This window comes from Leuciscus leuciscus (assembly GCF_965113295.1).
Source record: "Leuciscus leuciscus genome assembly, contig: SUPER_11_unloc_9, whole genome shotgun sequence".
Classification (NCBI taxonomy): domain Eukaryota; kingdom Metazoa; phylum Chordata; class Actinopteri; order Cypriniformes; family Leuciscidae; genus Leuciscus; species Leuciscus leuciscus.
This window is the reverse complement of record NW_028118538.1, coordinates 12,375-36,702: the sequence shown is the minus strand read 5'-3', so window position 1 is coordinate 36,702 and position 24,328 is coordinate 12,375. Positions and strand designations below refer to the sequence as shown.

General features: G+C 36.8%; 2 protein-coding genes across 2 annotated transcripts in view; one reads left to right on the top strand and one right to left on the bottom strand.

Moving 5' to 3' along the window:
• Positions 1–23,674, top strand: part of LOC309510309 (NACHT, LRR and PYD domains-containing protein 12-like) — a gene marked incomplete at its 3' end in the record, with an annotated part of 59,578 nt that extends 35,904 nt beyond the window's left edge. The window contains exons 6-9 of the mRNA XM_082191297.1: positions 1,023–1,193; positions 7,620–7,790; positions 20,414–20,584; positions 23,491–23,674. Coding sequence (XP_082047423.1) covers positions 1,023–1,193; positions 7,620–7,790; positions 20,414–20,584; positions 23,491–23,674 — 697 coding nt within the window. The remainder of the gene's footprint in view (positions 1–1,022; positions 1,194–7,619; positions 7,791–20,413; positions 20,585–23,490) is intronic.
• On the bottom strand, positions 4,402–6,881 carry LOC309510298 (zinc finger BED domain-containing protein 4-like). Its single transcript, XM_082191294.1, has 2 exons — positions 5,832–6,881; positions 4,402–5,488 (listed from the first exon to the last, which is right to left on the bottom strand). The coding sequence occupies exons 1-2, from the start codon at positions 6,725–6,727 to the stop codon at positions 4,987–4,989; spliced, it is 1,398 nt and encodes a 465-aa protein (XP_082047420.1). The 5' UTR covers positions 6,728–6,881; the 3' UTR covers positions 4,402–4,986.
• Positions 23,675–24,328: the final 654 nt, after the last annotated feature.

The window sequence follows — 24,328 nt, the reverse complement described above, 5'->3', positions numbered from 1 at the left end:
ATCAAAAAGCCTCTCTATGTATTTATATAGGGAGCAACAGTACAGCCTACAGGCGGTTACACGACATTACACAAGTTTTTACTTTTTAACGCCACTGGATGACGCTTTTCTCACTTCAAAAAATGTATTTTAAAGACCTGCACTAATGTGACATGTTGCATTTATTGAAAAATAATAATAATAAAAATAAAAATATGAATTCTGATGGAACAAAATGCTCATACATTTTTTTTTTTAGTAGTACCATAGAAACCTTTCTAAATTCGAAATAATAATAAAAAAATATTATTGAACAAAAATATGACTGAATTATAAGATTGTATTAGATTGCTACGAAACTATTAATTAGCAATAGCATATATTAGCATGCTAAATGCTAAGCATGAAATCCAATTGTAATATAAGTAATAAACATATTAGAATTATTTATTTATTTTTAAATGGCCATTAATGGATCGTTATTGGACAAATATTTAGAAACAAAAAAATATCTTCAAAATATTAAATTAATATTATTGAACCAAAATATAGTACATTTAATTGATAAAGTTACACTTCAGGTGTTATTAATGTTATCTCTTTATCACTCCATAGTTACAGCACTGCATGGCATTTGTCCCTCAGTTTCTCCTCAAGTTCATGGAGAACCGGCATCCTTTATAAAGCAGTGTAGGATATAGTGGCATTGCTTGTCACTACATTCAAATCACATCACACATTGCAATCTTTAATAAAATATTAATTTTACACACTGTTTATACAGCATCATTGTTCTCTACAGGTTGAAATATTGTGGAGTCACAGATGAAGTTTGTTTGAGGAAGATCTTGCATTCGTTTGAGAGTGCTTATATTTAAATTAGACTTTGTGATGTTTTTTACCCATGTTTGAATTTTTTAACAAAAAATGATTTGTGATCAAGCATTAATTGACGGACCCCCTGCAGTACGGCTGCGGACCCTTGTGTTAAACTGATCTGATCTGAACTGAGAGAGTGAAGAGTGTGTCATTGTTCTCTACAGGTTGAGGGATTGTGGAGTCACAGATGAAGGTTGTTCTGCTCTGGCTTCAGCTCTGAGATCAAACCCCTCACACCTGAGAGATCTGAATCTGTCTGAGAATAAACTAGGAGATTCAGTTCATCTGCTCTCTGCTGTACTGGAGGATCCTCACTGTAAACTGGAGAAACTGGGGTAAGATGAACTCTCTGATAAACACATATTTTGTCCTTGGTAAATATATTATGTATTAGTTATTTAATAGTTTTTAACTTTTTTACTCAATCACCGACTTTGCTTGTTAAACTCTAGCTTGTTTTCGGGTCTGAAGAAGGAGTCCAACCAAACAATTACACATCCACACAACACAAATGAGAGACAAATGAATACATTTCATTGAGAGCTCATTTTCTGTACAATTATAGTTTGACCAGGAAAACCAAAACCAGTATTTTATGTGTGATTCATAGACACTCAGTTAAACAATAAATTACAAGTGATTCTTACTTCAGTCCAAATGCACAATAAATAAATATTCAGTTAAATCAGTGAACATCACAGGTGAGCCAATGCTTGATTAAACATGCTAATCCTAAAACATAAATGTTCTCCCCCAGTGTATACAGTACTGTGCAAAAGTCTTAGGCATGTTAATACCCCCCCCCCCCCCCCCCCCCCCCCAAAAAAAGATGGTTTTAAGTCAGTTATTTATATATTTTGCTGTAATGTGTCAGTAGGAAATATCAGTTTAGATTTCCAAACATTCTTTTTGCCATTAATTGTAATAATCCAGTGAGATTTGTGTATGCACAAGGAATCTGACAACAGCCGGTATGATCTGATCTCACCATCATCGAGTCCGTCTGTGATTACATGAAGAAACAGAAAAATGATTAACATGCCTAAGACTTTTGCACAGTACTATATAGTATATATATATATAATTACTCCACATCACAAACAAGACAAAACATTACACAAATACACAAAGTATAAATGTTATATTAAAACAACAGTGTTTTTGAACTGACAGAGTTACAACACCCACAGACTTCCATAGGAATCGAGGAATGCGGAAGTAAAGTTTTGTATTGCAGTAAATATCATTACAATAAGACAAAACAAAACTATAATAAATGTCCTAAAGAACAGAGCACAATATAAAAAAGGAAAAATAAATAGAAAAAAAATAATAATATCAGGGACAAAAAGGTTTCTAATAATTACAATTTCTTTAATAAATTGATTAATCTTCCACTTTTCAATGTTGACATTCTCTGATCCTCTTCGGTTTAAAAATGACCGAACACGTTTTTAATTTAATTGTTTTGCTTCATCTGAATGGGATGACACTTGGTGACGATTGTTGTATTAGCTTTGTGAACACACACAAAATAATCATAGACATGATTCGGATATGGTAAAGGGTCGTAAAAAAAAGTGTCACACTTGGTTCCTTCAAAAATGACCGACAGGAAATGAATGGGAAATACGAAAACTCAGAGAAACTTTTGGTGGTACAAACTACAAATCAGCCGCTGTGCAGAAAAAAAGTGCACAGCAATGAAACACACACCCATACACACACACACACACACACACACACACACACACACAGAGAAATGAACTGGTAAGACTGCAACAGCAAATTTTGATAATATGCAAAATAAAATCAATAAATGAAGAAAAATACAAAAGAGACTCTCTCTCGCTCAAATGCACACACACACACACACACACACACACACACACAATAATTGTTTGGTCTTATTTTAGCCTAATAGGTGTTCCTGATATCTGCTGCATATGCAACAATACATAAAATAATTACAGTTTGTATGTACATAGTTAAAATAATATTTATTATTATAATTCAATTTTTATTCCTGTTTTTTAACCTACAGTTTGATAATGATTGTTTGCTGTTGTTATTTTATTGTTTTTGCTGTTAGATCATAATTGCTGTTCCCTTCTGAAGTTTTATTACCATTTATAGAATTAAACTGAATAAAATACCAATTAATTGCAAAATGTCTGTATAAAGTGTTTTGAATTATCACTATCCATCCCTTATTTTGTTAGATTTTTTTAATTATCAAATACTGATTAACAAAAATGCTTGCATTGTGTTCCTTTTCTAACCAAACATTATTGTTTGATTGTAATCATAATGCAAAACCTGATACTTATGTAACAAAAATATCTAAACCTTAAAAAAAATAGTCTTTTAGAATGTCTAATATATATATCTAAATAAATTTTAAAAAAACTAATAAAATGGAGAAATCATGTCTAAAAAAAACAATGGGAATCAAAAAGCCTCTCTATGTATTTATATAGTGAGCAACAGTACAGCCTACAGGCGGTTACACGACATTACACAAGTTTTTACTTTTTAACGCCACTGGATGACGCTTTTCTCACTTCAAAAAATGGATTTTAAAGACCTGCACTAATGTGACATGTTGCATTTATTGAAAAATAATAATAATACAAATAAAAATATGAATTCTAATGGAACAAAATGCTCATACATTTTTTTTTAGTAGTACCATAGAAACCTTTCTAAATTCGAAATAATAATAAAAAAATATTATTGAACAAAAATATGACTGAATTATAAGATTGTATTAGATTGCTACGAAACTATTAATTAGCAATAGCATATATTAGCATGCTAAATGCTAAGCATGAAATCCAATAGCGTGCCGCACGAGTGCTATTTTTAGACCGCAAGGCCGCGTGACGTCAGCAACGTAAACCGGAAGGGGGTCAACATAGAAGCGCGCTCGCTTATGATTCATGCTAGTACTGCTTGTTTTCTGCCGGTTATCCCTCAAATAAGAACATGCCGAGTAAACACTGCTGCTATGGAACTTGCAGAAACGACTCCAGACACTATGACCGTCCACATATGAAGGATGTATTCTTTATTCGTTTCCCGAATTACCCCCAACAACTGTCAGACGTAAGACAACCAGAGGACATAGTATATATGACAGACAGGACATAGGGTGGTAAAAGATAGCTTGTTGAAACTGCAAAATGTCACTGTCAGTGGCGTAAGGCGATGTTTTTTGGGGGAGAAATTCTGTCGATAACAATCTAACGTTACCTCTGGATCAGGTCGGCTCTTTTTCAGCCCTCTACACTCAAGCCATCTCTTCAATTGAATATTTGTATGTTCTTCTACTTCTATACCAGTGAATTTGGCACCGGGGACATCATTCTCGGACAGAGTTAGCAGGTTTAGCTCAGTAGACATCTCGTCCGTAAACTGTTTACATGCGTCTAGCATGAGTGACACGCGCGAGTTTGACCCCCCTAGCAACCGTCGCTAGCTTAATGAATATTAATGAGAAAAGGTGACGTATATCGTGCGGTACGCTATTGTAATTAGGGATGGCCCGATACCATTTTTTTCCAAACCGATACGAGTACGAGTATTTGAATTTGTGTACTTGCCGATACCGAGTACCGATACCGATATTTCTACCGCAAAAGTAACTACAGGCTCCCAGAAAAGAAGACAGAAGATTATTTTAGAACACAGGTAAGAAGACTGTTTTTATTTTCTCTGCTTGTTTTAACAAGTCTAAAATAAATAATGATTAAAATAATAAATGTAGGCAATTTCAAATCAAAAATAAATTATATATATTTCTGTGTAAACAAAAAGCCTCAATGCTGGCACTGTCTTCACAACTGACAAAATATAAATAAAACATATTGTACAGTCAAAACTGTCAACTCTAATATTTGACAGCGTCTCCAGCTTTCAATTTAACTAAATTTCAATGTAACTGTTGTGTAGTCTCAATTAAACATTTACATATTTCAATTAAACAAAACATCAATGTAACAATTGCAAGTCTCAATTAAACTACTGCATATTTAAATGAAACAACAATTAAACTATGTGGCACAGTGACAGTACCCTTGTTTCAATTAAACAAACATTTCAGTAAGCAATGTGATCTGAACTAGCTTAGGTACTTTTTGGGAGAATGAGAGGCAGGTTCTTTTTGATGAACAAAATCATCTCTGCATGATCAGCTGTGATTCTGTTTCTGTCTTCATTCACAATATGTGACACTGAGCTGAACAGCCTTTCACTGTCAACACTACTGCATGGTGCTGAGAGGTATCTGGATGCCATTTTGGCCAGAGTAGGGAACCGCACTTTGTTAACTGCCCAGTATTGTAGTGGTTTGTCTTCTCGAGAAATTGTGGTCTCCCCTAGGTATGTCTCTAATTGTGCAGTAGAACCTACTTGAGCTCTGTTTAGAGAGACTGGTGCTTGCTCATCTGCTATTTCATCAAATATACTGTCCAGGCTGCTGCTTGCCTGGTCCCTGCGTGGTTTTCTGGCAGGAGGTTCGTGCAGGTCATGATTCTCCTCTTCTCCAGACGACCTCAACAGCTCACGCATCAGCATCTCCTTGGCATTTGCAGCAGTGTTGGTGTTAGAGAAAAAAAGATTTTTATACCTATAACAGAGGGAGAAAATTAGGCATCTGACAATACATATTTATTAAAATAACATAGCCTAATCAAATAATTTATTAAATGAAAATTAAATACTAAAATGTACTTTTCAGCAATACATAGGCAACTTTGAAATGACTATCTAGCACACACACGCACATAAACACACACACGCACACAGACACAGATACACACACACACACACACACACACACACACACACACACACACACAGACAGACACAGACGCACACAGACAGACACACACACAGATACAAACACACACACGCACACAGACAGACAGACAGACAGACACACACACACACAGACACGCACACACACCTACCTGGGGTCGAGTAGAGTAGCGATGCTGTAGAGGGGTTGTTCTTCCACATCAGAAAATCGCCTCCTGACAGCTGCAGCTAAAGTCCCTTTCATAGTTTTGATGCCATGGTCATCGTCGGTCTCTCTAGACAGAAACCGCTGCAGTACAGTGACAGCAGGAATCACATCTGCTGCCATAGCTTCAGAAGAGCTAACTTTTCGTGTTAACTCCTCAAACGGACCCAGAACAGTTACAACCTTCTCCAGCAGTGCCCACTGGTGAGCCGTAAGATTATCAGGAAGTTCATGTTCGGACACAAAAACTCCTAGAGCCCGTTTCTGCTCAATCAGAGACTGGATCATGTAAAATGTACTGTTCCAGCGGGTCTGTACGTCCTGCTGTAGACGTTTTGCAGGCTGACCGATCTCTAACTGAATGTCTTCGAGGCAGGAGTAGGCTAGAGGAGAATGTTTGAAATGGCCAACGATTTTGCGTCCAATAGCCAATGCATCAGCAACACTTCTCTGAGACAAAAGTCCTTCGTGGACCACCAGCTGGAGAGTGTGAGCGGCACAAGGTAAGCTGGGGAGTCCAGCATCATTCATGCCCTTAATCATATTTCTAGCGTTGTCTCGTAGCACGACGTGGACAGAGGTTTTCGGAATGCACCAGGTCTGAAGCATCCCATCAAACGCGTCTGCTATGGCTTTGCTGGTGTGCGAACCCCGAAACGGCTTTGCTTGCAAGGTGGCATGGCGAAGAGAAAAGTTGTCATCAATCCACTGTACAGTTAAACTGAGCAGAGACATTGGGCAGACACTGCTTGACCAAATATCTGTTGTAAAACTGACGGCCGAAACGTCACGCAACAGTCCACTGACGTGCTTTTTCACGTCATGAAACACTTTCGGTAGCATAGCGGTTGTAATGTGATGGCGACTCGGAATTTCGTATCGCGGCTCCAGTATGCCAAGAAGATGTCGAAATCCTATATTTTCAACAGCCGACAATGGCTGGTCATCAAGTGCAATAAAGTATGCAATTCCCTCTGTTATTTTTAGTGCCCGTGGATTATCTCCTGACATCTTCTCGCACTTCTGTAAAACCTGTGTCAATGTTGGCTGCTGATTTGCTTGTTTAGCTTGACTAAACTGTGTGTATTCAGCGCTATGATGCGTCTTCAGATGTTTAATGAGATTGCTGGTGTTAAACGATGTACTTTCTTTTCCTCCTCTCGACACTTTAGCTGAACATAACTTACAGTCTGCCTTGCTGCTGTCATCCTCCCTTATCTTGAAATGAGCCCAAACCGCCGACATTTTACGTTCCTCAGTTTACCTAGACAAAGCGGCGGCTCGCGGCGGCCAGTTTCGTTTAAAAAAAAATGTACGTGGTATCGGTGCGTGGTATCGGCTCATTTTTATGAGTACGAGTACGAGTATATGAGGACGGTATCGACCCGATACCCGATACCAGTATCGGTATCGGGCCATCCCTAATTGTAATATAAGTAATAAACATATTAGAATTATTTATTTATTTTTAAATGGCCATTAATGGATCGTTATTGGACAAATATTTAGAAACAAAAAATATCTTCAAAATATTAAATTAATATTATTGAACCAAAATATAGTACATTTAATTGATAAAGTTACACTTCAGGTGTTATTAATGTTATCTCTTTATCACTCCATAGTTACAGCACTGCATGGTATTTGTCCCTCAGTTTCTCCTCAAGTTCATGGGCAATCTTTAATAAAATATTAATTTTACACACTGTTTACACAGCGTCATTGTTCTCTACAGGTTGAGGGATTGTGGAGTCACAGATGAAGGTTGTTCTGCTCTGGCTTCAGCTCTGAGATCAAACCCCTCACACCTGAGAGATCTGGATCTGTCTGAGAATAAACTAGGAGATTCAGTTCTTCTGCTCTCTGCTGTACTGGAGGATCCTCACTGTAAACTGGAGAAACTGGGGTAAGATGAACTCTCTGATAAACACATATTTTGTCCTTGGTAAATATATTATGTATTAGTTATTTAATAGTTTTTAACTTTTTTACTCAATCACCAACTTTGCTTGTTAAACTCTAGCTTGTTTTCGGGTCTGAAGAAGGAGTCCAACCAAACAATTACACATCCACACAACACAAATGAGAGACAAATGAATACATTTCATTGAGAGCTCATTTTCTGTACAATTATAGTTTGACCAGGAAAACCAAAACCAGTATTTTATGTGTGATTCATAGACACTCAGTTAAACAATAAATTACAAGTGATACTTACTTCAGTCCAAATGCACATTAAATAAATATTCAGTTAAATCAGTGAACATCACAGGTGAGCCAATGCTTGATTAAACATGCTAATCCTAAAACATAAATGTTCTCCCCCAGTGTATACAGTACTGTGCAAAAGTCTTAGGCATGTTAATACCCCCCCCCCCCCCCCCCCCCAAAAAAAAGATGGTTTTAAGTCAGTTATTTATATATTTTGCTGTAATGTGTCAGTAGGAAATATCAGTTTAGATTTCCAAACATTCTTTTTGCCATTAATTGTAATAATCCAGTGAGATTTGTGTATGCACAAGGAATCTGACAACAGCCGGTATGATCTGATCTCACCATCATCGAGTCCGTCTGTGATTACATGAAGAAACAGAAAAATGATTAACATGCCTAAGACTTTTGCACAGTACTATATAGTATATATATATATAATTACTCCACATCACAAACAAGACAAAACATTACACAAATACACAAAGTATAAATGTTATATTAAAACAACAGTGTTTTTGAACTGACAGAGTTACAACACCCACAGACTTCCATAGGAATCGAGGAATGCGGAAGTAAAGTTTTGTATTGCAGTAAATATCATTACAATAAGACAAAACAAAACTATAATAAATGTCCTAAAGAACAGAGCACAATATAAAAAAAAGGAAAAAGAAATAGAAATAGAAAAAAAATAATAATATCAGGGACAAAAAGATTTCTAATAATTAACATTTCTTTAATAAATTGATTAATCTTCCACTTTTCAATGTTGACATTCTCTGATCCTCTTCGGTTTAAAAATGATTCATCTTGCTTCATCTGAATGGGATGACACTTGGTGACGTTTGTTGTATTAGCTTTGTGAACACACACAAAATAATCATAGACATGATTCGGATATGGTAAAGGGTCGTAAAAAAAAAAGTGTCACACTTGGTTCCTTCAAAAATGACCGACAGGAAATGAATGGGAAATACGAAAACTCAGAGAAACTTTTGGTGGTACAAACTACAAATCAGCCGCTGTGCAGAAAAAAAGTGCACAGCAATGAAGGAGTGACGCAAATAAGACCCCCCCTCTCTCTCTCTCTCTCTCTCTCTCTCTCTGTGCGCATGTGCGGCGTGTTTGTGGGGAGCGCGTGAGCAAGGAGTGTGTGGAGTTGCCAGTGGTGGAATGTAACGAAGTACAAATACTTCGTTACTTTACTTAAGTAAAGTACAGATACGTGAAAAATGTACTTAAGTAGAATCAATAGTGCATACTTTTGACTTTTACTTCGTTACTTTTTGCAGCAATTATTATACTTTCTACTCCACTACATTTCTACAACGTTTCGTTACATTTTCGGATCAGTTTTTCCCCTGCCAAAACAGGGATTGAAAAAAATCTCCATGTTTTCGGTGCTGATCGCGTTGGTGGCGCTAACAATAAAGCACCTAAAAGCTGTCACAAAGAACCAGCAAAAGTAATGAATATGTCAAATATAGCAAGAAGACATTTTAATTGTTTATTAATAAACAAGTGTTTTCTGTGTCGGCTGCAAAGATGAGGTTGACGATACTGATACGCGATCTTCGCAGTAGTGAACACGCCAGAGAGAAATGCGCATTTCATACGGATTATAAGCAGAGAGCAGTCGGTTTTCTTTCGTTTTGAATTGTTCTGTTTAAAAGTACACATTTAAAGCTGTCTAAAGATATATTTATCAGGTCTGTGAGGCAAGTAGGATACCTTATACGCTGAGTTTCGGTTCATTTATGAGACGAGCTCCAGTTCACTCGCCAGCGCCTACGTGTCGTGATTATCTATTTTCTACTTATTTATTAAATCCTGGCAATTGTTTGATGAAACATTGATTAAAATTGAGATACAATTAATACAAAACGAAATTCAAATTTAAAAAAGGCTTTGTGCTTTCTGTTTGAGGTCTCAGTGAAAGTTTTAAAGCAGTCTTTTAGTGCCTTTCAGAGCGGTCACGTCTGTAACATTGTTTTTTCCTCATAAATGGGAACACGAAAAATAAAATAAAATGAATATGTTATGTTCTGTGGAGAGCCAACCCTTCATCCGGTGGGTATTACTTTTGGTTTGCGCAGTGTAATTCACAGAATTACAAAAAAATATTTTTCTACCTAAAAGTTAAATATTGTTTGTGTCCCGTAACGCATGTGTAGCCTAGATTTCCCATTAAATATAAAACGCATACTGGTATTTTTCAATATGTATTAAATGCATTTTCTGAGAATTTATATTTCAAGTTTTTACTGCAAATGTCCCGTTTATAACGATGGAATTGCCAAATATTAAATAATTTATCCTCAACTAGTTTTGTGGTGTAGGTCTACGTATTGTATAATGTTAACTTCAAAAAAGGGGTGTGTCGCGATTCTGCCTTCTCCCTTCTCACACCGCGACACAGGTTCGTAGATCTGAGTGTAGCGATTTCGGATTCATATTGTTACAGCCCTAATTATTAGAATATAGACATTAAGAGAATAAATTGTTATGCAAGTACTTTTACTTTTAATACTTAAAAGTACATTTAAAATCAGGTACTTTTTACTTTTTACTTAAGTAGGGTTTTCATTGTGGTACTTCTACTTTTACTAAAGTAAATATGTCTCTGGTTATTTGTACTTTTACTTAAGTACTGAGATTCAGTACTTCCACCACCACTGGGAGTTGCTGAGTGAGTTGAACTTTTCCTTTCTGAGTTTATTTATTTATTTTGAATATTGCTGTAAGTTAGAGGAGAAGGTGTTATAGTGGCTATTTTTGTCAGTTTATCTGATAAAGATGGGCTCAAATTCCGATGGATTTTCCTGTTTGTCTGCTCGGCACGCGTGCAAGTGCATGCCGTCAGATGAGTCTGTGTCTATTGAGAGTGTTTTGGTCGCTATTGGTCGAGAAATAGGTGCACAAAACATAATGTCCGCTTCAAGAATGAATAAAGCAATTGTCGTTTTTCTGAAGGAAATCGAAATGGTTAGTCAATTGGTGGAGTGTGGTTTAACTGTTCAGGATGTATTTGTTCCAATTTTACCTTTGTCTAGTCTTTCTAAAAGAGTGATGTTGTCAAACGTACCTCCGTTTATTTCTGATAAAGCGCTCGAGTCTATCTTAGCTCGTTATGGAAAATTGGTTGGGCAGATTAGAATGATTCCTCTAGGACTGAAAAATTTGAAACATGTCATGTCTTTCAGATGTCAGGCTCTGAAGATATTAAGCGCTGAATTTGAAATGCTTGATGTGTCTGTTAAATTGACAGTGTTTGGTAAGGACTATACAATATTTATCACTACTGAGACTATGAAATGCTTTGTTTGCGGAAAATACGGCCATATTAAAACAGGTTGTCCTGTTGTGAAAGAGGCTCAAAGCGCAAAGAATGGTTCAGTGCAAGATTCAATTGTTTTGGAGAATAACGAGTTGGTTAAACCGACTATAGAAAGCGCTGCAGTTGATTTGAATGCGGAAATTGACGCGTCTACTGAAATGAGAGAACAGTTGCCTCAGGGTGGCAATATTGAGATTACAGAAACGGATGCGATCATTCCTGATGCTAGACAGAGTGGAATGAATGACCCTGTAGAGATTGTGGAGGAGGTAGAACAATCTGGAGAACAAGATGGGTCTAAAGTGAGGGATGTCTTGGATGAGGTGCAGGCATCAAATAGGGATATGTCCCAAAATGATGCTGAACCAATATCACAGGATGTTGACAGTGATCCGGATAGTGAGTGTTCAGACTTAATCACTGATGAATTGGATGAATTCAATTCTCAGGAAAGTACTGTTGGGCGATTAAAGAGGATCTGGTATTATAGTTTGGAACAGCTGGATGAATTCTTGAATGCTACAAAAAAACAGAGAAAACCAAAGATTGAAACGTATTTTCCTGATTTGAAGCTTTTTATTGATTCCTCTGCTATGGCTATGAAGAAAGCAACACTTGAGGAATTAGATCAGCCTAAGCGTTATCGTTTAAAAAAGTTTGTAAGTGCTGTCAGAAAAAGAGTAAAGAAAAGTCCTTAAAGAGGTAGCCTATTATGTATTGGAAATTACATCTATATTGGCATTTATTCATTTTATCTTTTTTCATCCTGATGGTATCCTTTAATATCGGATCCTTAAATATAAATGGATGTAGGGATGTACGAAAGAGAGTGACTTTATTTAAGTATTTACAACTTAAAAAAGAGCCCCTTTCACACAGCACTTTGAACCCGGCAAATTGCCGGCAAATTGCCGGAGCGCCTTCTGTGTGAACGCAAACTCGACCCGGGATTTAAGCCGGGATCGATGCCGGGTCGGGACCTAGTAACATTGCCGTGTTCAGACCCGGAACGCGCGCTGTGTGAACAAAAGCCAGGACAAATGCCGTAAGGGGTGTGTCGTAGTGACGATGCACGAGCCTTCGCAATGACGTAGTTATCGTGCGACTCTGTTACTCTAGAAGAAAGTTTGTGTTTGTCATCGATACAAGAAAGAACGAAAAAATGTCTGCAAACTGGACTGAAGCAGAGACCCGAGAGCTCCTTGCAATCCGCGCCGAAGCTGAGATCGTTCGCCAGCTTTGTGGAACGGTACGTGATGCGTTAGTGTACGACCGAATCCGGAAAAAATTGTTGAAGTGTTCAGATGATAAGATTGTTGTTATAGGGGGTGATTTTAATTGTACGGTAGATCATAAATTGGATAGGAATCATGAACAGGGTTTTTCCTGCATAGAGAATTATGAGGCGGCCGCCTCCGTCAAATTTCGGGCCGCCTCCGTCTGTCGACAAAAACTCAAGACGGAATCACATGATTAGATACCTCTTTTCCACCGACACGATTCGGCAGCGGGTTCACGGCCGGGTTCCATTCCATTCTCAAACCGTTCTGCGCATTTCGACTGCATCAGAATAAGCACGAGCCCGGCCCTGGCCCGAGACGCTCAAGCACAAGTCCGACAGCTCATCAGAATTATCAGCCCGAGTCCGTTTTTTTTATTATTATTATTACACAGCGGCAGCCTGCCCTATTTGCAGCCATTAAAATAGGTCAGTTTTGTTAGTTATGTTTCTTTTCATTTCTTTATCATGTTAATTTAGACAAATGTTTTGGAGCATTTTTTTTTAAATGAAGCCGAACCGACAGCGAGTATAGCCTACAACATGTTTGATCAATTTAGCCTCTCAAATCAACGCTAATAGGCTACTTTACTTGGCTACAATCCATAGATAGGCTATAAAACACTTCAAGCATATCACACAGACAGTTAATTTAACAAATGATTATTTATTAAACCACAGTGAGTAAAACAACTTTTTTTGAAATACTGAGGCAGGCTCAGGCTGCTCGAACCAGCGCTCGCAAACGAAAGGAGCAATAGCCTATCTAAACCAATTAAATTAAATAAACTTGCAAGTTATCTTACCTCAAAAATGCACGACAGAACATGGCCATTCTTTTTTCCAGTAGTTTCCAACAGTTAAACGAAAATAAAGTCCAATGAAACGAAAAGTTAGAGCAGTCTTTTACAGAGCATCGTGGAGAAAAAGAATAGCATCCACAGTGTAGCCTAAGGTTTTAACCCAGTCCTCCTCTCTTCTATCACTCTTCCCGCTGCGTTTTAAGTTGGCCATCTGCGATTTTTTCTCTTAATATTCTCCATTATTTGCACATGAGGTGAATCGTGGGTCGCGCTGATGGGAAACCTTCTGTGTGTGTGTGCGTGCGTGCGTGCGTATATGTGTGTGTGTGTGTGTGTGTGTGTGTGTGTGCGTATGTGTGTGTGTGTGTGTGCGTGCGTGCGTGCATGAGACTGTCATGTCAGTCATATGTCACTGTGTAATTATAAGATTATGAAAGTTATGAGGTTATGAAATGTCTTTCTATGTTTGTTTTTCTATCGTCGTCGTCAGCTTCTCATATTTTTTAAATTAATGTCTAAAAATATAAAAAGAAGGATAACCCAAAAAAAGCCTGAGGCCCGGCCGCATGTGAATTATGACGTGAGAATTGGCCCGAAGCCCGGCCCTAGGGGCATAAATAAGTCAATAATAATAATATTGGCACGTCGGGCTCGGGCTGAAATGCAGGGCTTTAAGCACCAAAACGTGCTTGTCTCAAACGGAGCAAGGTAAATTTCTGCGAAAGCGCACGAGCCCCTGCCCCTCCCCCTTTTCAACATCACCTGTCAGTTATCACAACCTCCACAGACGCACGAAAGTCAAGAAGCACCTTCTCTGCAGCATCGAAGTGCCTTCACTTGTCACAGCCAGGTACCGATACTGTTTTTCTTAAGCTTCGGCTCTCAAACTTGTTAGGTTACTTAAAATATATCCATAGAGCCAGCCTGACTTAGGCAATAGCCGAAATTCTTCTGCCGTTTTTATAAAATAAGCTATCACAAGTAGCAGTCACGTAATTTACTAGTACTGTTTTGTAATTTCATGGCCCCCTATGAACTGTAAATAAAATCAAATTATCTGATTATTAAAATGCCTAAAAATAAATAAATACATGCTTGTAAAAAGTGTTTTTTTTTTTCACCTTCTAGTGGTCATTATACATAAAAAGATGCACCAGATTAATGCATTTATCTTTGAAATGTACAAAATTTTCTTACGGGGGGGGCATGCCCCCGGACCCCCCTAGAGGAACCGAGCTATCGGATTTTGCTACCTCCGCCTCATTTTCAGCCAGGAAAAACCTGATGTTCTTAAATCTTTAATTAATAGACATAGTCTTGTAGATTTGTGGAGGGATGTTTATCCTCAAGTTAAACAATATACTTGGCTGAAAATTTATTCAAATAAGGTTTCTGCTGCCAGATTGGATCGTTTTTATATTGAGGAATGCAATAAAGGAAGATTTTTTAGTAATCGTATTTCCCCTACATCTATATCAGATCATCATTATATCTCTATGTCTATGTCTGTCTTGTCACCTAAATCCTATAAGTCACAGTGGCACTTTAATAATACATTACTTCAAGATCACATCTTTGTGCACTCTTTTGGTCTTTTGTGGAAGTCTTGGAGAGAAGAGAGAGGTAGTTATTCATCTCTTAGTCAATGGTGGGATCTGGGAAAAGTCCAGATAAAGGTTTTTTGTCAACAATACACAGCAAATAATACTGAGAACTTGAAAGTGAAGATGAAGATGATAGAGCAAGAAATTCTTCAACAAAGCCTCCGCAATCAGGGAGGAGGTGATATCATTAAAGAGAACAAAGGCCTTTTGAAGGATTTATTGGAAGAGCAGGAGAAGGAGACACTTGTCAGAACAAGATATGTGAAGTGCAATGAAATGGATGCTCCAACTGCTTTTTTTTTTCGGACTGGAGAAAAAAATCTAAAGAGCAGACATTTTTTCACAAACTGAAACTTCCTAATGGCAAAGAAATAACCAATCAATGAGAAATGATAGTTTCTGCTATTTCTTTTTATGAAAAACTTTATCAGTCCGAATTTTGTGATGAAGTAGCAGTTGAAGAACTTCTTCTAGATCTTCCACAGTTGTCTAAAGAAGAAAAGATGGAATTGGAAGAATTCTTGACTTTTGATGAGCTTTCAAGTGCTGTGCAAGAGCTGAACAGTGGCAAATCTTCTGGTGTGGATGATCTCTCTGCTGAGTTTTTTAAAAGCTTTTGGAATGTGATTGGACATGATTTGTATGATGTTTTTTTGGAGTCCTTTAATCAAGGTGTTTTACCCCTAAGCTGTCGGAGGGCAGTGTTGACATTAATCCCTAAGAAAGGAGATCTTGGACTTTTGTAGAATTGGCGCCCTGTGTCGTTGCTGTGTACTGATTTTAAGATACTGTCAAAAGCTATAACTAATAAGTTGAAGAAATGTATGGCAACTATAATTCATGAAGATCAGTCATACTGTATCCCTGAGCGGACAATTTTCGACAACTTGTTTTTGCTAAGAGACATTATTGCAGTTGCTAAAAAACATCAAATTGATATTGGACTCTTATCTTTAGATCAAGAAAAAGCTTTTGACAGAGTGGATCACTTTTATTTACTAAAGACTCTGAAGGCCTTTGGCTTTGGACCACAATTTGTCTCTTGTATTAAACTGCTTTACAGTGAAACATCTAGTATGCTTAAGATTAATGGTTGTCTAACTAGACCTTTTGCAGTAACGAGGTATACGACAAGGATGCCCTCTTTCAGGACTTCTATATTCAATTTCTATTGAGCCTTTGTTGTCACATTTGAGGAAACGACTATATGGATTCTGTATTCCTGGTTTTCCAGAGATCCCACCTGTAAAACTCACAGCTTATGCTGATGATATAACTGTTTTCATAAGGAACATTGATGATATGGCTGCTTTGACTTCTAGTTTGAAAACTTTTCAAAAAGCTACATCTGCTAGAATCAATTGGGATAAATGTACATCCCTTCTGTTAGGCGAGTGGAGGGATATAGATCCTCCTCAAATCCCACAACAATGTGAATGGATCAAAGATGGTTTTAAAGTTCTTGGGGTATATTTAGGATCTGATACTTATATGAAAAATGATTGGGAAGGATTAGTTGATAAAATTGTGGGGAAACTACAGAAGTGGAGATGGATTCTCCCGAGGTTATCTTTCAGAGGGAGATGTTTAATCGTTAATAATCTGGCAGCCTCAATGTTGTGGCACAGATTTACAGTGTTGAATCCCCCTGAAGAGTTATTGACTGGTATTCAAAAAGTCTTTGTTAAATTCTTTTGGGATGGTTATCATTGGCTTCCTCCTGGAGTTTTGTATCTCCCAGTTGTAGAAGGTGGTCAAGGACTTCTAAATCTGGAGGCGAGAGTTAAGACAATGAGGTTTCAAACATTACAAAGGCTATTATATTGTTCAGATAAGATACCCTGGATTGCATTAGGTTTGTCTGTTTTACAAAGTATTGGGGGAGTTGGATTAGCTAAGCAGTTATTCCTAATTGAAAAATCTGTCCAAAATCCAAATCCAAGAGTAAGTGTTTCTTCTTCTAACTTTTATGTAACTGTATTAAAGGCCTGGCAAATGTTTAAAAAATTGAGAGATGATGATAAACATTATGGTGTTTAGAAACATCCTCTCTTTAAAAGGAATTTTTCCATTCTGAGTTCAGTAATTGACAAGTTTTTAAACACAGGAATAGCTACTGTAAAAGATTTAATTGATTTTTCAAAGGGTCAATGGTATACGGCTAAATCTATAGCTAATAGAGTTGGGCTTAGATCAGAAAGATGTGTTGAAGGGATAATTGGAGATCTTAAAAAATCTTTTCCTCAGTCTTTCTTGTGTAAACAATTTTATTGAGAATGATGAAAGGCCTATGATTTTTCCAGATCTTCGAGTTAATATAAGTCTTGATTTGGATGAAGATTTAAATGATACTTTATTGAAAAGATTTGAAGATGTATTGTTTCATAATGTTGGCAAAAAGATATTATATTGTATGTGTGTGAAATCCTTGTTTTATACTCAATTGAAAAGATGTGTTGATACTAAATGGAGAGAACATCTATCAATTTCTTCGGAAATAACTCCATCATGGAGGTGTTTGTATAAGCCCCCCATTCCTAAGAGGTCTGGGGACCTCCAGTGGAGAGTACTCCATTGTGCGGCAACTAACAGTTTTGTATAAAAATTTAATGAGATGGTTTTATCTGCATGCCTTTTTGCAATATTCTCGATTCTGTTTTTCATTTTTTTTGTGATTGTTCAAGATTAATTCCTTTGTTTGAATTGTTGGATAAAATGTTTACTAAGCTTGGTTTTATGTTTACAAAAAATATGTTCATTTTTGGTGTGAAGTATAAGAAAGAATGGAAGGTACAATGTACACTTGGTAATTTTCTTGTGGGACAGGCAAAGCTGTCTATTTTAAAATCCCATACATGTAAGAATGAAGGAGAAGATGCTGATTTGCTTGGAATGTTTAAAACTCTTGTAGAGGGCCGGGTTGTTATGGAATATGCATACTGTAAATTAACAAACACAGACACACACACACACAGACACAGACACACACACAGACAGATACAGAGAGAAATGAACTAGTTAGACTGCAACAGTAAATTTTGAGAATATGCGTAATAAAATCAATAAATGAAGAAAATACAAAAGAGACTCTCTCGCTCAAACACACGCACACACACTCGCACACACACTCACACACACACTCACACACACACACAGAGAGAGAAATGATCTGGTAAGACTGCAACAGCAAATTTTGATAATATGCAAAATAAAATCAATAAATTAAAAAATACAAAAGATCTCTCTCTCTCTCTCTCTCTCTCTCTCTCTCTCACTCTCTCACTCTCTCTCACACACACACACGCGCACACACACACACACACACACACACACACACACACACATAAATAATAATTGTTTGGTCTTATTTTAGCCTAATAGGTGTTCCTGATATCTGCTGCATATGCAACAATACATAAAATAATTACAGTTTGTATGTACATAGTTAAAATAATATTTATTATTATAATTACATTTTTATTCCTGTTTTTTAACCTACAGTTTGATAATGATTGTTTGCTGTTGTTATTTTATTGTTTTTGCTGTTGGATCATAATTGCTGTTCCCTTCTGAAGTTTTATTACCATTTATAGAATTAAACTGAATAAAATACCAATTAATTGCAAAATGTCTGTATAAAGTGTTTTGAATTATCACTATCCATCCCTTATTTTGTTAGATTTTTTTAATGATCAAATACTGATTAACAAAAATGCTTGCATTGTTCCTTTTCTAACCAAACGTTATTGTTTGATTGTAATCATAATGCAAAACCTGATACTTATGTAACAAAATTATCTAAAACTTGACAAAAATAGTCTTTTAGAATGTCTAAATATATATCCAAATAAATTTAAAAAAAACTAATAAAATGGAGAAATCATGTCTAAAAAAAACAATGGGAATCAAAAAGCCTCTCTATGTATTTATATAGGGAGCAACAGTACAGCCTACAGGCGGTTACACGACATTACACAAGTTTTTACTTTTTAACGCCACTGGATGACGCTTTTCTCACTTCAAAAAATGGATTTTAAAGGCCTGCACTAATGTGACATGTTGCATTTATTGAAAAATAATAATAATACAAATAAAAATATGAATTCTAATGGAACAAAATGCTCATAAATTTTTTTTAGTAGTACCATAGAAACCTTTCTAAATTCGAAATAATAATAAAAAAATATTATTGAACAAAAATATATTACATTGGTTTTCCTGAAAAAAAAAATGAAAAAAAAAGAAGACATTTTAAGGCTTCGGTCACTTTTGACCGCGAAGGAGCCAAGTGTGACCCCTAAACGAAGAGGACCAGAGGGATTTACAGTAAATCCAAAATTGTTTTTAAGATACAGAAAACAATGCACTGAAAAAGTGTGTAGGATTTAAATGATTGAATCATGCACATCAGCTCCACATGAACCAATTAAGTTCAACAAAGATCATTTGTTCACATAATGTCAACATCGTGGAATCAAGTCATTTCCAAGTAACCCAATGAAGAAGTTTTAAAGTCATTTTATTATGGTTCCCTAACTGGATTAATTCATTCAATTTCTTATATTTGTGTCACATGACTGAGTTATAAGATTGTATTAGATTGCTACAAAACTATTAATTAGCAATAGCATATATTAGCATGCTAAATGCTAAGCATGAAATCTAATTGTAATATAAGTAATAAACATATTAGAAAAAAAATATTATTTTAAATGGCCATTAATGGATCATTATTGGACAAATATTTAGAAACAAAAATATCTTCAAAATATTAAATTAATATTATTGAATTAAAATATAGTACATTTAATTGATAAAGTTACACTTCAGGTGTTATTAATGTTATCTCTTTATCACTCCATAGTTACAGCACTGCATGGCATTTGTCCCTCAGTTTCTCCTCAAGTTCATGGAGAACCGGCATCCTTTATAAAGCAGTGTAGAATATAGTGGCATTGCTTGTCACTACATTCAAATCACATCACACATTGCAATCTTTAATAAAATGGTCATTTTACACACTGTTTACACAGCGTCATTGTTCTCTACAGGTTGAAATATTGTGGAGTCACAGATGAAGATTGTTTGAGGAAGATCTTGCATTCGTTTGAGAGTGCTTATATTTAAATTTGACTTTGTGATGTTTTTTACCCATGTTTGAATTTTTTAACAAAAAATGATTTGTGATCAAGCATTAATTGACGGACCCCCTGCAGTACGGCTGCGGACCCTTGTGTTAAACTGATCTGATCTGAACTGAGAGAGTGAAGAGTGTGTCATTGTTCTCTACAGGTTGAGGGATTGTGGAGTCACAGATGAAGGTTGTTCTGCTCTGGCTTCAGCTCTGAGATCAAACCCCTCACACCTGAGAGATCTGGATCTGTCTGAGAATAAACTAGGAGATTCAGTTCATCTGCTCTCTGCTGTACTGGAGGATCCTCACTGTAAACTGGAGACACTGTGGTAAGATCATATATGACTCACACATGAAACACAATGTAAAGTCGCCTATATTTGAAATGTTCAGCCTTTTTCTGCTGCTGTGTTATTGAGCTTATTGAACTGTAAGTGATTTGTAAGCTCACGCTAAATCGTCCCAAAGTCGGCATCCGACCAGCGCGGAAGGTCTTAACTTGTTACTGTCCTTTTCTCGAGGCAAAGTATTTTTTGATTAAAGGTGAACTAAGTAACTTTTTTTACCTTAACTGAACAGCTTCGGAGTCATTGGAATGGTTATATTACTTATTTCGGGTTGAATGGTGGTCGTTTCGCACCCCCCTGGTGCCCGTGAGCGGAAAATCCGCACTTGCAACTTTGAGCCGGCGGGCCGCCGGCCGCTGCGTCAGGAAGTCTCGCGTGATATCAGGTCTCGCGATGTAAACAATTGCTTTACGGCCAAAAGAAATCTGCTAAAATGCTGTCATTATTGCGCTCCCTCACGCTGTCCGAACCCGAATGAAGAAGACGTTTTAAAGAACGTCCCATCTGCTTTGATGTCGTTAATCTATAGCCTCTGGTGTCTGAGAATCACCAACGAGTTTTTACAACAGTGTTGTCAAATATCTATTCCGAAGCTGTGGGGGGAGCTCTAGCGAGAAACCTGCGAGCAAAAAGCGAGAATACAGCGAAGAAGTCCCGAAGCTACTGGCTGTGTCCAAATTCAGGGTCTGCATCCTCCTTAGGATCCTTCCTACCCGGTTGAAGGAGGAGGGGTCCTCCGACGACCGCAAAACCCGGAAGTCGGTGTTTGTGAATTTGGACAGCCTACCCTTCTTTCAGTTCCCTCCCTTACCCGTTGCTCATATCCTGTCGCCTAGCAACCGTGACATAAACACTTCTGTCTGCTCTTTCGTCCCTAGAAGCGTTAAAAACAGCTTCAATCACTAACAAATTAGCTGTGTGTAAGGGGATATTCACACAGGCAGTAAGGAAGAAGCTAGTTTACTAAAGTAATGTTGTTTTTTTTACATATAAACGTACAAATGTAAAAAAAAAATGCTTAACGCTAAAACAAAATGCCTAACTAGACAACCACTGAAAATGTTTTTTTTTTTTTTTTAAACCCAGTTTTTAAAAAACTTACATCGAAAAGCATACTCCTCTCCCTCTCCCACTCCGCTACCGCTCGCTTTGTCCGCCATTACGCTCTGCCGAAAAGAATTATGGGATAGGTAGGACAGGAAAGGATCCACCACACCCATCCTTCCAATTCGGGGAAAATGAGGACGTATTTGTGGGCCGCATTTGAAGGATCCTACGAATTTGGACAGCCTTCGTCGCGGCGCTGTGACGTAACATCCTTCAAATGAGTACTCCGAAGGATGTAGACCCTGAATTTGGACACAGTAACTGAGTGCTGCTTTAATTGGCGGCGCTTGGTTAGTGTGTAATGCATTGGTCAATAAAAAGTCAGCGTTAGTTTTTTTTTTCTGACACCCCATGAAACACGTAGATCAGCGGCCCATTTGGTTCTTTTCTTGATTGACACTGGGCTAGCCCAATCACACCTTTAATGTGAAGTATAGAAATATACTCTTTCAAGTATAGAAATTAGTACAAAACTAATTATGAAAGTTTCCTTTATTTTTCAGTGCATTTGTTTTACAATATATGGCTATTACTATCATGGGATTAATATTATAACTATTATTATGTAGTAGTAATGTAGACAGACACTGTAACTAAAATAATTTTCACCAGATTGATGAATTTAACATTAAAAAGCACTCTCTCTCTCTCTCTCTCTCTCTCTCTCTCTCTCTCTCTCTATATATATATATATATATAAGTTGATTGGATTGGATTTTTTGCTGCCGCATCCTTCTCACCTTTTTTACCCCTGACCTGTTTTCATGCCTGCCAACAATAAGAAATACATGAGGCTGAAGATCTCTCTCTCTCTCAGCCTCACGGGCGAATCTGAGGTACAGAAAAAGGCCTCGAATTCCCTGCTGCATTTCATTAAATAGCCAGGACCTCTTTCACTTGGAAATATCTTTTAACAATGGAAATTTGCATTCAGAGGTTACACCTTTGGGTGTAGGGAGACCATTTGTCTAGAGGCCAACCCCTCCTAGTGTGCTAGTTATCCATAAACTCTCAAAAACCTTATTACCTTTTGTTTTACTTATTTGGAAACGAGACATTTGTACCAGTCGCACTGTGACATTTTAAATGATACCAAACATGAAAAATACTCTGTGATAATCATTCACATTAAACTATACATTTTCTTGGGTGATTTACATGTGGTCTCAGCATGAGAGAGGGGGAGTGAGGAAGAGGAGGAGAGATGTGTTCTGAGGTGTAACTTTGCCTCACAAATGCTGAGTTCAAATGGTAATTTCCAGAGAGGTCCTTTGTCCTCTCAGGGTCTGGGTGCTCCCCAAACAGACTGTCCGGCATTTCCTAATTGATCAATTCTTACAGATTGAACACATGAGCTGCTCTTCAGGAACATGATTCTGCAGGACTGAGTCACTGAAATACACAGTCACATCACAATCAACACTTCAGTCTCTTGATTTTAAACCGACTCGATCTCAACACATTCAGAACTGAGAAATGAAGAACATGCTGGATTTATTCTTGCAGTTCATCACGTTCATCTTTCTGCAGGGACTGTTTTTTTTAATATTCTTTACACGATTAAAACAAATCATTACTCCATACGTACTGTATTAGTACAGATCTAAAGACTAGATGTTTAATAATCACGTTTTGAGCTCTTTGACATTTTAGATCTCAGTCCAATGATCCATCAAAAAATTTTATTTGTGCTTTAAGTTTGTATTTTCTCTTTAATAATGGATTCACTGCTAAACTGATCTGAACTGAGAGAGTGAAGAGTGTGTCATTGTTCTCTACAGGTTGTGTCGTTGTGGAGTCACAGATGAAGGTTGTTCTGCTCTGGCTTCAGCTCTGAGATCAAACCCCTCACACCTGAGAGATCTGAATCTGACTGGGAATAAACTAGGAGAATCAGCCGTGAAGCTTCTCTCTGATCTGAAGAATGATCCACATTATAAACTGGAGACACTATATTGTAAGTAGATTATTTACTAAAGATTACAAAATACAGTAATTTGTAACATATTTCGTTAGATTACACAAGCTTTGTAACCTAATCTAAATAATTTAGAATACTTTGGAATATTAATAAGGTTTGTAACACAAAGGGTCCACCAAACATAGGACTTGGTTTTCCCCTGCATATTATTTTAATAACATCAGTTTTACACAGTATTTCTTGAAGAAAAAAATGTTTTTTTAGTTTTTAGTAAACATTTAGTTTAATATTTTAGTAAAATATTTGTTATATATATATATATATATATATATAATTTTTTTTTTTTTACTGATGCAACACAATGCATTAAAAGCTGGGGTGTGTAAACTTTTTAAATTCCATGAACAGGATAAATTGTAATTATTTTGTCTGTGAAACCGGGAAGTATTCGCTTCTGAAGGGCAGTACTGGATGAAAAAAAAAAGATGATCTTTAAACAAAATGTACACATCATCATAATCCTGTTTAAAGTTTACACCCCCTGCTCTTAATACATTGTTTCCTCCTTGAGCATCAGTAAATGTTTTTACCTTTTGTAATAGTTGTGTACGAGTCACTCAATTGTCCTTAATGTAAAAATATGGATCTCAAAATCATACAGTCATTGTTGGAAAGGTGTCAAATATGCAGAAGATTCT